General features: G+C 44.8%; 2 protein-coding genes across 7 annotated transcripts in view; one reads left to right on the top strand and one right to left on the bottom strand.

Moving 5' to 3' along the window:
- The window catches only part of ERC1 (ELKS/RAB6-interacting/CAST family member 1), a 210,856-nt gene extending 208,805 nt beyond the window's left edge, over window positions 1-2,051 (bottom strand). For all 5 annotated transcript variants that reach the window (XM_066633526.1, XM_066633525.1, XM_066633524.1 and 2 more), the window contains exon 1: window positions 1,966-2,051. The gene's annotated coding sequence lies outside the window, so the exon portion shown is untranslated. The remainder of the gene's footprint in view (window positions 1-1,965) is intronic.
- A 435-nt stretch (window positions 2,052-2,486) lies between these two features.
- Window positions 2,487-13,368, top strand: part of RAD52 (RAD52 homolog, DNA repair protein) — a 34,233-nt gene continuing 23,351 nt past the window's right edge. For both annotated transcript variants that reach the window (XM_066634361.1, XM_066634362.1), the window contains exons 1-2: window positions 2,487-2,515; window positions 12,000-12,070. In XM_066634361.1, coding sequence (XP_066490458.1) covers window positions 12,002-12,070 — 69 coding nt within the window. In that variant the 5' untranslated portion in view covers window positions 2,487-2,515; window positions 12,000-12,001. The remainder of the gene's footprint in view (window positions 2,516-11,999; window positions 12,071-13,368) is intronic.

Genomic DNA, 13,368 nt, shown 5'->3' on the forward strand with positions numbered 1-13,368 from the left:
TCTAAACTCTGCTGCTTCATTTGAAAACCATTTAACACCACAGTGGCACTTCTACACTCTAATTATTTAGAATGTTCTGACTTGAGAATTGCTCATGCGACAGATTCATCAGGTACTGCACAAAACCAGCCTCAAATGACAGAGGTGCCAAACTCTAGGCAAGACCAATTTTTGTTATATCATGCAGTAGGGATGCAGACAAACACTGAAAACTATGCAAACCTGCTACCTGAGATGTCTGTTTGAAGTGGAGAGGTCAGGGATGACCAATTGGACTTTTCCCCTTCCCAGACCTCAAGAAATGTCATTTTTCAAAGTCTGCTTTGGCATGAGTTCCCATTACACACTTGTCAGAATTAGCAGAATAATGTAAAATGTCATAATCCAATCAGAACTAAGGACAACACAGAATTATGGAAGATAATTCACTATATAAAACTCTTTTTCATAGGTTACAGATACAGAGAATCAGCAGGTATACGAAGGTAACTCTGTAACTCATCTTTTTAAATTCTATATCTAGATGTCACACACAGATCACACAATCACTAAGCAGCTTCACATCAGGGTGTCAAACTCATTTCACACAGAGGGCCAAAGTCAGCATTCATGGTGTCTGCTGAGAGCTGGAAGTGACATCATTAAGCAGAGGATGGCCAGAAATAAGCATTTCGTTCTCACAAAGAAACTCTTTAGCTGCAAAAGATAGAAAATGTGCAAATCTTGTTCATGTTTTAAAAGTACAAAGGAGCCCAATTACTGTGCTGGGTGAACTCAATTATAATGGGGGGGGGGGAATTGCTTCCAGGGGCAGCATTAGGTCTGTGGGCCTTACATTTGACACCCCTGCTTTACATCTTTGTGATCCTGTGAACAACCTTAAGCAATGGAAAGCAAGCAACTTATTACACCAATTACTATTAGCCACATGTAAAATGATCCCACCCCAAGATGATGACCACATTAGATTCAGAGACAAGGAGCAGAAGAAATGGCTCCAGGAGATTATGCGATCTGCTGTGCATCAAGATTCCTGGATTCCCAGGACCTGTAAAAGGGCTTGCGGCAGCACCTGTGTACTTAACTGAGAGAGAGCCCAATCCTATGTATGTCTACTCAGAAGTAAGTGCCACAGAGTTCAATGGAGCTGACTCCCAGGAAAGCATGCATAAGGCTGCAGTCAAAGGGAGTAGCCTGCAAAGGACTGTCTCTGCCACCCAGCCATCTAATCCCACAAAAAGAAAGGAGATTGTTGCCACTGCATGGTGAGGTTGACAGGCTGCAATCCTAACCACACTTACCCAGGAGTAAGCCCTATTGACTAGGATAAGGCTTTCCTCAGAGCAGACATGCATAGGATGGGGCTCCAAAGTTGCAATCCTAGCTACACTTACCTGGGAGTAAACCCCATTGATTATAATGGGACTGACTTCTGAGTAGACATGCATAAGATTGGGCGTTAAAACTGCAATCCTACCCACTCTTACCCAGGAGTAAGCCCCATTGATCATAATGGGCCTGACTTCTGAGAAGACATGCATAGGACTGGGCTCTGAGGCCGCAATTCCAGCCACACTTACACGGGAGTAAGCCCCATTGGCTCTAATGGGACTTGCTTCCGAGTAGACACGCATAGGCGAGGACGGGGCTCTCAGGTGGGTCCACAGAGGGCCACATTTCCACGTCGCGCCTGCCCGGCGGTGCGGCTCGCTTCCCAGAAGCTCCTCCACAGCCGGTGTCAAAGAAAGCGGAGGAAGGAGCAGCGCTCTGGCAGCCCGACTCTTGCAAGGCCTTCCTCGCCGTGCCCCTTCTGGGAGAGGCCCCGGTCAGAGGGTGGCCTCTTCCAGCTCCGACAGGCTCAGACGGGCGGGCAGCTTTCCTGGAAGGCCCCGCCCCACCCAGCGCCCCCCGGCGCCTCGCTCGCTCGCCCGCCCGCCCCCCGGAGCCTCCCTCAGCGACACCCACCTCCGAGCGCCTCAGAGTCCTTGCCGCTGCCTGTCAAGTGCGGCACGGCGACCCCGAGCAGACTTCTCCACACGATCGGCGGCGGCTTACCTCAGCGCCTCACGCCCGCGCCCCCGGCGGCGCGAGACGAGCCAAGCCCCACCCCTCGGCGCGCGACAGGCACCCAAGCCCCGCCCCCTCGATCGAACCGCCCGGTACCACACTCCCTGACGTAAGTCCCTTCCTTTGTGCCCGCCTCCCGTTCTTCAGAAAGGCCAACACCCCGCCCCATCCCTCCGAACCAATCGCGTGAGGCGCACGGACGGCCCTCCTTCCCTCACTCACCCTCATTGGCTGATATAAAATATCGTCCCGCCTCCCTCGCCATAGCCCCGCCTTCTCCAGGAGCCGGCAGACACGTCCCACATCTCACTCCGCCCACCGTTCTTGGAGCGGCGTTGGCGCAAGCGCGCTCAGCCCGGGCGGGAGTTTTACCTTCGCTGGCTTGCCGTAGCGCCGGTTGACTGTTAGAGGGAGGGCGTTCCCCTGGCTGCTCGCCTGTCACGCGCAGGTAACGGTCGTCGCTAAACGGGCACGCGCGTGCTCGTTGGGTGGTGGGCGGCTCCCCCTCAACGGGCGTGGGTGGAGCTTTGGGAGGGTGTGAGGGAGGCCTTTCCTCAAACTCGCTGTGTGCTAGTCCTATCCAGCCTTACTTGGGAGTAAGCCCCATTGACTATAGTGGTGCTTACTTCTCAGTAGACCTGCAGAGGTGGCTCCAGTGTTGCAGGGGCCATGAGCACTACCTTAACTCCAGAGCCCAGGTCCACCCAGCAGGTAGGCCTGGGCTCCTGCCTGGATTTTGCTACTGACTGAAATGGGAGCCCAGGTCCACCCAGCAGGTAGATCTGGGCTCACATTCCAGCCAATGGCAAAGTCCAGGCAGGAGCCCAGGCCTACTTGCACTGCAAACCATAGTGATGGAAGCCACAAGTTCAAATGGAAGCTTAGATCTACCCACCTAATCAAACCCCTCCCCCCCAAACACAAACACTGAATCTACGCCACCTGGTGGGCACACTTCCTGCTGGCATGACAGTTTGGGGGGGCCACACACCCATAAGCCCCCCCTGGATCCACCCCTGCTATAATGGGGCTCTCAGAGAAGATTGACTTAAGCATGAGCAGAGAACAAACCCCATGAAGAAAGGAGAACAGGCCTTGTGAGGAAAGGTTGAAGAGACTTGCTATGCTCAGCCTGGAGAGGAAAAGGCTGGGAGGGGACCCAGTGGCCCTCTTCAAATACTCAAGGCTTGTCCTGTGGAAGAAGGAACAGGTTTGTTCTCAGCTGCCCCTGAAAGCAGAACTTGATCAAACAGGTACAGGAGAGGAGATTCCGGTTGGCTACCAAGAAGAAATTCTTAACAGCAAAGGTAGTTCGGCAGTGGAACCAAATACCGGGAGAGGTGATGGATTCTCCCTTGCTGGAGATCTTCAAGCTGCCTGTCAAGTGCAGCGGTGGGCAGATCCAGGGGGGCCATGGGTGCGTGGCCCCCACAGACTGTCTGCCAGCAGGGAAGGGCACCTGCTGATCAGGGGAGCAAAATCAAGTGCCAGAAAAATGCCCACTGACTGGGCGCCAGTGACATTGGTTGGAATTGGAGCCCAGGTCTATCCAGCTAGTAGACTTGGGCTCCAAGCCCAGATGGGAGCCCAGTTCTGTCCAGTTGATAGTTCTGTACTTCATGTCCAGGTGGGAACCCAGGTTTACCCACCTAGCAAATCTTGGCCACGGAGGCCATAAAGTTTAACACGGAGACCAGATCTGGTTGAGTTGGGCTCTGGAGTTGATAGTACTCATCCCCCCAAACACTGGCTCTGCCCCTGCTTGACAGGGCACCTGCAGATCACCCACATGCTCTAGGACAGGGGTGTCAAGCATAAGGCCTGTGGGCTGAATGTGGCCCCCAGAAGCAATGTATCCAGCTCCCATAAGAACAGCCCCACTGGATCAGGCCATAGGCCCATCCAGTCTAGCTTCCTGTATCTCACAGCGGCCCACCAAATGCCCCAAGGAGCACACCAGATAACAAGAGACCTGTATCCTGGTGCCCTCCCCCGCATCTGGCATTCTGACATAACCCATTTCTAAAATCAGGAGGTTGCGCATACACATCAGGGCTTGTACCCTGTAATGGATTTTTCCTCCAGAAACTTGTCCAATCCCCTTTTAAAGGCGTCCAGGCCAGTCGCCATCACCACATCCTGTGGCAAAGAGTTCCACAGACCAACCACACGCTGAATAAAGAAATATTTTCTTTTGTCTGTCCTAACTCTCCCAACACTCAACTTTAGTGGATGTCCCCTGGTTCTGGTGTTATGTGAGAGTGTAAAGAGCATCTCCCTATCCACTCTGTCCATCCCCTGCATAATTTTGTATGTCTCAATCATGTCTCCCCTCAGGCGCCTCTTTTCTAGGCTGAAGAGGCCCAAATGCCCCTTTCCTCATAAGGAAGATGCCCCAGCCTTGTAATCATCTTAGTCGCTCTCTTTTGCACCTTTTCCATTTCCACTATGTCTTTTTGAGATGCGGCAACCAGAACTGGACACAATACTCCAGGTGTGGCCTTACCATAGATTTGTACAACGGCATTATAATATTAGCCATTTTGTTCTCACCTTTCCTAATGATCCCAAGCATAGAATTGGCCTTCTTCACTGCCGCCGCACATTGGGTCGACACTTTCATCGACCTGTCCACCACCACCACCCCAAGATCTCTCTCCTGATCTGTCACAGACAGCTCAGAACCCATCAGCCTATATCTAAAGGTTTGATTTTTTGCCCCAATGTGCATGACTTTACACTTACTGACATTGAAGTGCATCTGCCATTTTGTTGCCCATTCTGCCAGTCTGGAGATTCTCCCATAATTCTCCCATTCTCCCTTAATAATTGGACCCATAATTCTCCCATTCTCCCATAATAATTGGACCCATAATCTTGCAAATATGAACAATATTTCCACATATTCCAATAATTCCACATTTTATCGTCATTTGCCACTAATGAGTTTCTATGTGAGAAAAAAGTGCTAATCTCTGGCCAACATCTGCTTAATGATTTCATTTTCTGCTTAATGTCACTTCCAGCCCTCAACAGGCAGCAGACTTAAAATCCAGAAGTTTAATTTATGCTGGCTTGGCAGAGGGAATATAGTAGAAGTACCTCTGTGCACATGCAGAGTGTCTTTCCCTTGAAGACGTGTGGCCTCTACCTTTCTCCACATAATTATTGTACTAGCCTATAAGGCAAGAAATTTTTGCCAATAAATCAAGCCTAGATCATCTCACCTTCAAGGTCACTCAGGGGTCAGGGCTGTTCAAGCAAGTTGCAGCACCAGAGGAAGCAAGAGGACAATGCAGACATAATTAGAAGGCTATTTGTCTCCATGGCAACCCCTCCAGGCCAAAGCTGCAGCCAAAGTTAACTTTTTATTCTCCTTCTGAGAAAAAAAGCAAGTCAGGACTCAAGGCTTCCATTTAAATCAAGCAAGCCTTGTTCTCTTTAGCAGACCCTTCTGCACCCTTATTCTATTTTGCAAATGTTTGGCAGGTCTAATTTGTTTTTTAAACACCAGGATGTAATTCTCATTTCCATTGAGACAAAGTCCAAGGCTACAATTCAGTGCACCATTACTTAAGAACAACATCTGTGGCAAGCAATGGTGTCTACTTCTGAGTTAAATAGGGTTGCAACTGTGTGTAGCTGCACTTGCTCATGGCTCATTCCTTGTTGCTTGTCTCTCCACTGTGAACTGAACTGCACACTCTTGGTTATGTGTTATATGTAGAGGCTCTGGCTTAACACACCTTAAAGAAGGGTTTGATTAATGGTTCTACTGGTATGTTGTTTAGAGTGCACTTACTCTGATAGTGTTTACAAAAGGTTGTGAAGACCAGAATTTAAAAAGTTATGAATAAAAATGTGTCTTATGATCTTTAACTACGTTTTTAATAAATTAGAGACTGTACAGTTCTTAGGTAACAATTAATGGAATTTTTGAGGATCTGGCTTTGGGTAAAATCACTATAATTAGACACCCCCCAAGTTTAACCACACACACGACTTATGGGTGTCATAGAAAATTCCATTATTTTGGCTCAAACCTGCCCTTGACTTATCTGTGGGATCAACTTATACTCAAGTGTCTGTGGTAAGAATCTGTTATAGAACAGATAATGTTGCTTCTTTATATATCTTGAGTTGCTTTGCCTCCTAAAAACTAAATGTTTTTCACCATCTTCTTTGTAACAATTATACCACATGGAATGAGAGAATACAGAATTCCTTCCCAGAGCTGCTGGGTCTTTTTGTGGTGTTTTCCTTTCCAGGGTAATCAGTGGAAGGAAGATGGAACAGGTAAAAGATACTGGAGACCTCTCTACAGAAGCAGGAATTAAAACACTGAAAAAGATGTTTTCAAATGCCCCTGCCTGGGTACAACAAGACTGGGCTGAATTCATGACTCAGCAGCAACAAAGGCTGTTCTAGCACCCTAATTGTGGTGTTCATAAGGAAAGTGTGGGCAATTTAAAAAACAGGCAAAAATGCAATGCCTTCTGGTTCCTGGGTGCTTTCTAATCCTAGTCACCAAGATTGCATTCTTGCTCACCATGGTGACTGTATTTGTTGGCTGCTGTATCTACTAATAGCAAACTCAGGTTGTCAAATACCAAGCAAACCAAGGCCACTCCAAAGTAATACAATAGTTTCTACATCCTTGAGGAGTTATCTAGATACACATAAATGCATATATATGTAAATTGTAAGAAAAAGTGATGTTAAGTAAAACAAAAAGACAGACGAAGACACTAATTTAGGCATGATGGGTGCACCCAAGAGATTGCTTAGTGCAAATTTAAATCTGTCTCTTAGGTAGCAAATGCTAATCATATATTCAGCACAGTCCTATGCATGTAAACTCAGAAGTAATTCCCATTGTGTTCTGTGGGACTTAGAGCCAAATTCTATCCAACTTTCCAGCACTGATGCAGCTGCAATGCAGTCCCAAGGTAAGGGAACAAATGTTCTGTTACCTTGAGGAGGCCTCAATGTCTGCACCGCTACTGCAGAATGCAGCATACACCCTGTTGACATGGCTGCATTAGCACTGGAAAGTTGGATAGGATTGGACCCTTAGTTCCTGGTTTGCAACCAAAAATGCAGATTTTGGGGCTTTCCCATTATACCAGAACTTGTGCCCTCCTTTCATTAAAGAGGGCACAAATTCTGGCATAATGGAACAAGAACTCTGGGAGAATCAGATTTATAGGCTGTAATATTTTAGTTGGTCTTAGTAATTTCCTTATGTTGGATTTATGAAAAGTTCTGTCCTGGCTTGGGATGTGCATCATTTACTGTTCATTTCCACATAAAGGCTGAAATGAAAGGGTGGCCAAATTGTCATCCTGGTCAAGGATATACATGTGAAAGTGAGGCTGGCAAAGAAAGGTGGTATGCAACTGTATGTAACTTTTTAAAATGTTCCTGTTTAAGAGGTTTGAGGCAGGGAAAGTTTCCCCCTTCTTCCTTGCCATATTGTTGCAACAGTTAGAAAACAGCCCCTGTTGAAATTCCCCTGGCTATAAACATATTAGGTCAACTAATCCATGTACACCAACAACTCCCCCAAAAAGATTTACTAGAGGCTAACAGAAATATCATCCCTGATCAGGCTAACATGAGTTGTGTACTGCACATGACATTATCCTTTCAAATATATGATTGGTATCTCTGGGAAACAGTAGCTTTACCTGCTCACCTAGACAGTAGCTTTAGTGCTCACCTAGGCGTTGGTCTAATAATAGTTCACCTGTCTTGACAGCAGGAAATTTGAGGGTCTGTTTGAAACCAGAAATCTATCAGAGGCTAAGGGGCTGGTCTCCCCATAATAGATAAGAGAGAGCTGATCTGCTGGGTAAGTGACAAGGTGCAAGCCAAGCAAGGAAGAATGTTTACTCTCCAGTCAGGACAGCTGTCCTTTCTGGTCAAGGAGACAAGGATGCTATATGATGCAGAATTCATAAATGACTCTAGCAGACAAGGAAGTTTTAGTTAGAATCTATTTTAAATTTCTTTTGTACTTTGCCTTTTGAGATGTGTGTTATTTATCATAGATTTAATTTGCCTGTTTCTTCCTTGCTTCCAATATTCCTAATAAGCTTTTTTTCTTGATAAAGCAAACTTGTGTATTTCTTCACCCTAAAGAGCAGTCAGTCTCTCTGCCTCTTTAGCCATACTCAGCCAAAATATTTCCCAGAAAAGGCTTGCATGTGTGCATGTACATGAGGAGAGAGGAGCAGAATGGTTCCAGATGCTCTTCTCCTTCTGTACCCTCCCTCAGGTAACCCAGTATAAGGACTGTTGGTGAGTGACCCCTAGCCGGGTGGAAGGCTTGTAATGTGGACTTAACTATTGGTGGTGGTGGTGGTTAAAAGAATGCCAGATGTCAGAACATGTTGTATATATATTGGTGTGTTGTGAGGATAAGGAAAAGCACAAATTCACAGGAGTGAGTCTGGCTCCTTCTTGGTGCTGTCCTGGGATCACTACACTTCTCTTGCTTTTTGTAGTATGAAGCACCTCACAGACGAACATGTTTGCTCACATCTGCGTGTATTAAATAGTAATTAGTCCAACATGTATTGATATCTTACTGAATAAAATGCATTTTATTGCATTTATATCTCACCGTTCATATATGTTTATCTCTTACATCACAGAACTTTAAAAAAATTTAAAAGAAGGAATACGCTGAAAAAATTTTGCAGTTTTGGAGGAAAAATTTAGCAGTGTGTTTTTTGCTTGCAAGTTCTACTGATAAGCATGCCCTTGCTTAAGAAGCATGATCCATCCAGTTTGTGGTTTTGTTAGTCCTGTGCAGACAGCCTTCTGTAATTCTATTGTCTATTATTCAGACAAGCAAAAGTCTTGATAAGCTACAAGAAAATTAGTAGCTTTTGCATGTCTCTTTCTGCAGTGAATCTAAAAATATGCTAATTTCAGCACACACTTAAATATAAAGAACATTTTGTGTTTGTATACCTTTGCAAGCAGTTTCTTTCAAGCAATTCTAACAACAAGCAGATGTGCGTTAGAAATATAATTTCAACATGTCAGGAGAAAGCTATTTTTCCCCCAACTCTACCATATCAGTGATGTAAATAATTCCCTTTACCTTACTAATTAGAGGTAGATATCTTCCTATGTATTCTTGCAACCCAGTTCTGTGAATGTTTACATTCAGAAGAAGGTTCCACTGTTAAACGTTTGTATTAAAAGATGAAGCCTGGTGAGCTTCTCTGAGAAGCTGTTCTATAACTTTTCAAGCTTCCTAGTGCGGGGGACGGGACGGGACACTTACATATGGTTGCACTAAGCAATTCTCTCTATCATGCCCAAATGGCTCTTAAGATGGGATACAAGGCATTCTTGTTCTCTCTGCCCATAAAGCATGCTGGTTCTCCCCTTCCCATTCCTTACTCTTTTTCTAGAATTCTCTAGTACAGTGGTTCTCACACATTTAGCACCGGGACACACTTTTTGGAATGAGAATCTGTCAGGACCCACTGGAAGTGATGTCATGACCAGAAGTGACATCATCAAGCAGGAAAATTTTTCGCAATCCTACCCACATTTACCCAGGAGTAAGTCCCATTTACTATCATTGTTAAAAGAATATACATAGTAGCTTGTTCAAAGTACAGGTCTGTAACATTTCCCCAAATGCAATCACATCCCATGGGAGCATCAAGTTGAATATATTAAAAATAAAATATTGAAATGAATGGGGACCCACCTGAAATTGGCTCGTGACCCACCTAGTGGGTCCCAACCCACAGTTGAGGAACACTATTCTAGTGTGACTGGGGTAGAAATTATATTGGGGTCCTTCTCAGTGCAACATTTTTGTAACTGTCCAATTTGGCACAAAATCCTGCCAGTTGTCAGGATTTTGAAATCTGAAATGTCTTTTCTGAAATCTGAAATGTCTTTTCCTATGCATTTCTTTGCTTCTGAAAAACAACACTGGGCCAGGAGTTTAAAGCCAAAGTACGTGACCTCTACTCTGAATCTTTGGAACTATATTGTTTTTTTTAGTCAAAACTTGCCAGTTCTCAAAATGCCGACACACTCTAGTGTAATCAAGCAGCATAGTATGAGAGCGATGATGTGATAGTAAATTTTGAAAAGCAAGAACTTGTGCCAAATTCAACTTTACATTTCTTTATTAGAATTTTTTCTTCTTCTGTCACATATTTCTACTTTGAAACTTATACTTTATTGAAAGATGTAACTTATTTCATCCCAGACTCTTGAAGTGTTTTGCGTTAATTCAAAACATTTATAAGAATTGAAAGGTGATACTGAAAAACATCCCAAATAAATTTGAAAGGTGTATCAGAGTGCAAATGCATGTATATTCAGAAATAAGTTCCACTTTTGCTACCTGCATCTCCCAGAACTCTTCATCCAATGAAATGAAGTAAACAAACCTCCTTCTCTGAGGGGCATGATCCAGTCTTAGGGCATAATCCTAATGGAGGGTAAAGCACATTGCAACAGCGCTCCATCTAGGCCTGCCAACAGAAAAGCTAAAATTTTCCCACCAGCGCTAGTATAAGAAGCAGCATGCACCTTATCTTGCCAGGCCTGATCCACCCACCCTGCCCTCAATACTGCTCACCTTCCGCACCACTTAGTGGAGGACTTACCTAGTGCATGCTGCTTATGTTATCCCCCTTCCCGGGCCTGATCTGCCGACACGGATCAACTTGGACTTGGACTAGCACTGTTGCTGGCACAGGTATGAGTTGACCCATAGCAGTGGCTGGGGCTTTCTCCAAGGCAAGGAGATAAATGTCCCTTTATCCTGAGAGAGGCTTTCTGCCTGCTAAATTCACCTGCAAGATGCAGTGTGCGCATCACTGGCGCCACTGCATTAGCATGGGGTAATTTGTGCTGAATTGGGCTGTTCTTCTTTCCTCTTCCTATACATTGTCTTCATTGTCCGTGGGGGCAGGACAGATCTATAACCCTAGGCAAATTTTTTAGTTTGCTCCCGTTGCTTTTACTCAACTTGTGTCTTTTGGAAAAAAGTTGCAGGGCAAAACCTGAGCATTCCTGCTGATGATGTCAGTGCTTCTGCTGTAGCAGAATCCCCAGTATCCACTCATCTTTGCCTACACCCTTGCCTGAGAGATACTAAACTTGCCTCTCTCCATACACTGAAGACATTAGGAAGCAGATTTAACCCTGAGACTAATGATGTCTCCACCTATCCTTTCTCCTATATAAGTAAATAACTGTTGTTTACCCTTGTGTGGAAAAGTAAAGGGCTGTAATTGGCTGGGGATAAGAATAGGCCCTCAGTTTGGCTGTACTTGTCGTAAGAGGCAACTAAACAGCCACCGGGTAGATGGGACTCGTCAGCCTGGGAAGGCAGCTCATCTGAGAGAAGGAAAACTCTGATCCCAAACCTCCATTGCCTGTGGCTACATCCAGTTATGGAAAAGTCTTCAGGAGTCAACCTCGAGGCAAAATCCGGAGCCGAAGTCCCTGAGGCAGTTCATGGCTGAACACAGTCACATTCTGGCAACTCCTGCAACGCCACTGGAACCAACCGTATTGGCCTCTGCCTTTCCATTGGACCATTTCAGCGATGTGGAGAGGGGGGATTTGCTGCATGGGTAACAGCCTATCCTCCATACCTACTTTACCCAGGCTTCGCGCACTGGAGAGGACACTCTGTTCCAGAACCACCATTCGGAGCGTGACACCATAGTCTTCCGAGACTGAAGGATGCCAACATGTAATTGGCAATGTGTTGTGGTGAGAGCAAAACCTGTCCAATGTTCATGGTAGTGAATGGCTTGCTTTGCTTATGCTTTTCCCTCAGAAGGTGCAGTGCATCCTTAATATGGTACTGAGATATTTTTGAATAACCATTTCCTTTTTCTCAAATATATGGGTGACCTGATTTCTTCCCTTTTTAGAAATGTCCAGAACAGAACTGACAAGAGATGGAAGCAGCAGCTCCAGTTCCACTATTAATTATTTTGGACAGGTCAGTTTTTTCATCACATTCAACTATCTTTGAGTTTTTGTTCTGTTGTTGCAGAGGAGGCAAAATCTACTAAGGTCACTCATAGAATGTTATAGTTGGAAAGATTCTTGTAGGTCATGTACTCCAACTTCCTGCTCAATGCAGGTAACAATGCAATGTTTCCTGCTATTTTGAGAAAGATTAGTGTGACCTCCCTACAATATCCTGATTTTCTCTTACTCTTCCTTAGTGATGACAGCATACTTTCTCTCCATCCCTCTGTAAAAAGCAGTATTGACTAAATTCTTGAAAGCAACTTTGTAATATTGGTTGACGGGCCTATCATCTTCCGATTTCACTCTGTGAACTTAATGGGGTTAATAGTGATATGAAACATGTACTAGCCTTGATCAAATTAATGTGCATAGTCTCTGTATTAATAAAGCCAAAACTGCTACGTTTGGAAGAAGCCGGATGACCTTATTCAGGTGAATTTGTACCTTGAGGATTCTGCATGATACAATGCCTTCCTTCAGACACAGATTCTTTCATCTATAAATATATATATAGTATATATGGCCACAGGATAAGTTTTTCAGTTACTCTGCAGTTTTTCATGTATTTGTTTCAAGAATAAAAAAATGTTGGGAAGTAACTCTTCTGCTATTTTCTACCCTGCCTTGCCAGAGTTGTTCTCTTGCTCTGGGAGAATTAGCCTCCTTTTTTTTTTTAGGCCACTACAAGTCTTCCACCTTCGCAATTGCATCTTGAGAGCATTGAGCATGTTCTACAAAAGCAAAAAGGCAAAAATCCAAAGTGGTACAAAGGAGTGTTTCATCAAAATCCCATCACATTTTGAACAATAAAAGAGGACTTTTTAACGCTTTTGTTCCCATGTAGGAGATCTGTCTTTGTACAAGAATTGTTTATTGGCTTTACCCTCCTAAGTTAATTGTTGAGCATCGTGCCTCCACAGTTTATGCTGGAAGAATAGTGTGCAAGTGTGACTTTTTCTTTTTGTTCACAGGCCCTGGTTGCCTTATTCTTCTCTGTGGCATTGCGTTTCTGATACGAGGGTCGCCCAGAAAGTAATGCACCACATTTTTTTCTTCAACAATTATTTATTGAACACAATGAAACTCACACACAAGAAAGAATGATGTTTCTTCTACACTCCCTATTTTTCCACGTAATCTCCGTCCAGTTCTATGGCCTTCCTCCAGCGAGACACAAGGGCATGTATGCCCTGTCGGTACCACTCCTTGTTCTGGTCATGAAGCCATTTCTGCACTGTGTGAATCACCTCTTCGTCATCCTCA

Source organism: Tiliqua scincoides, chromosome 7 (genome assembly GCF_035046505.1).
Source record: "Tiliqua scincoides isolate rTilSci1 chromosome 7, rTilSci1.hap2, whole genome shotgun sequence".
Classification (NCBI taxonomy): domain Eukaryota; kingdom Metazoa; phylum Chordata; class Lepidosauria; order Squamata; family Scincidae; genus Tiliqua; species Tiliqua scincoides.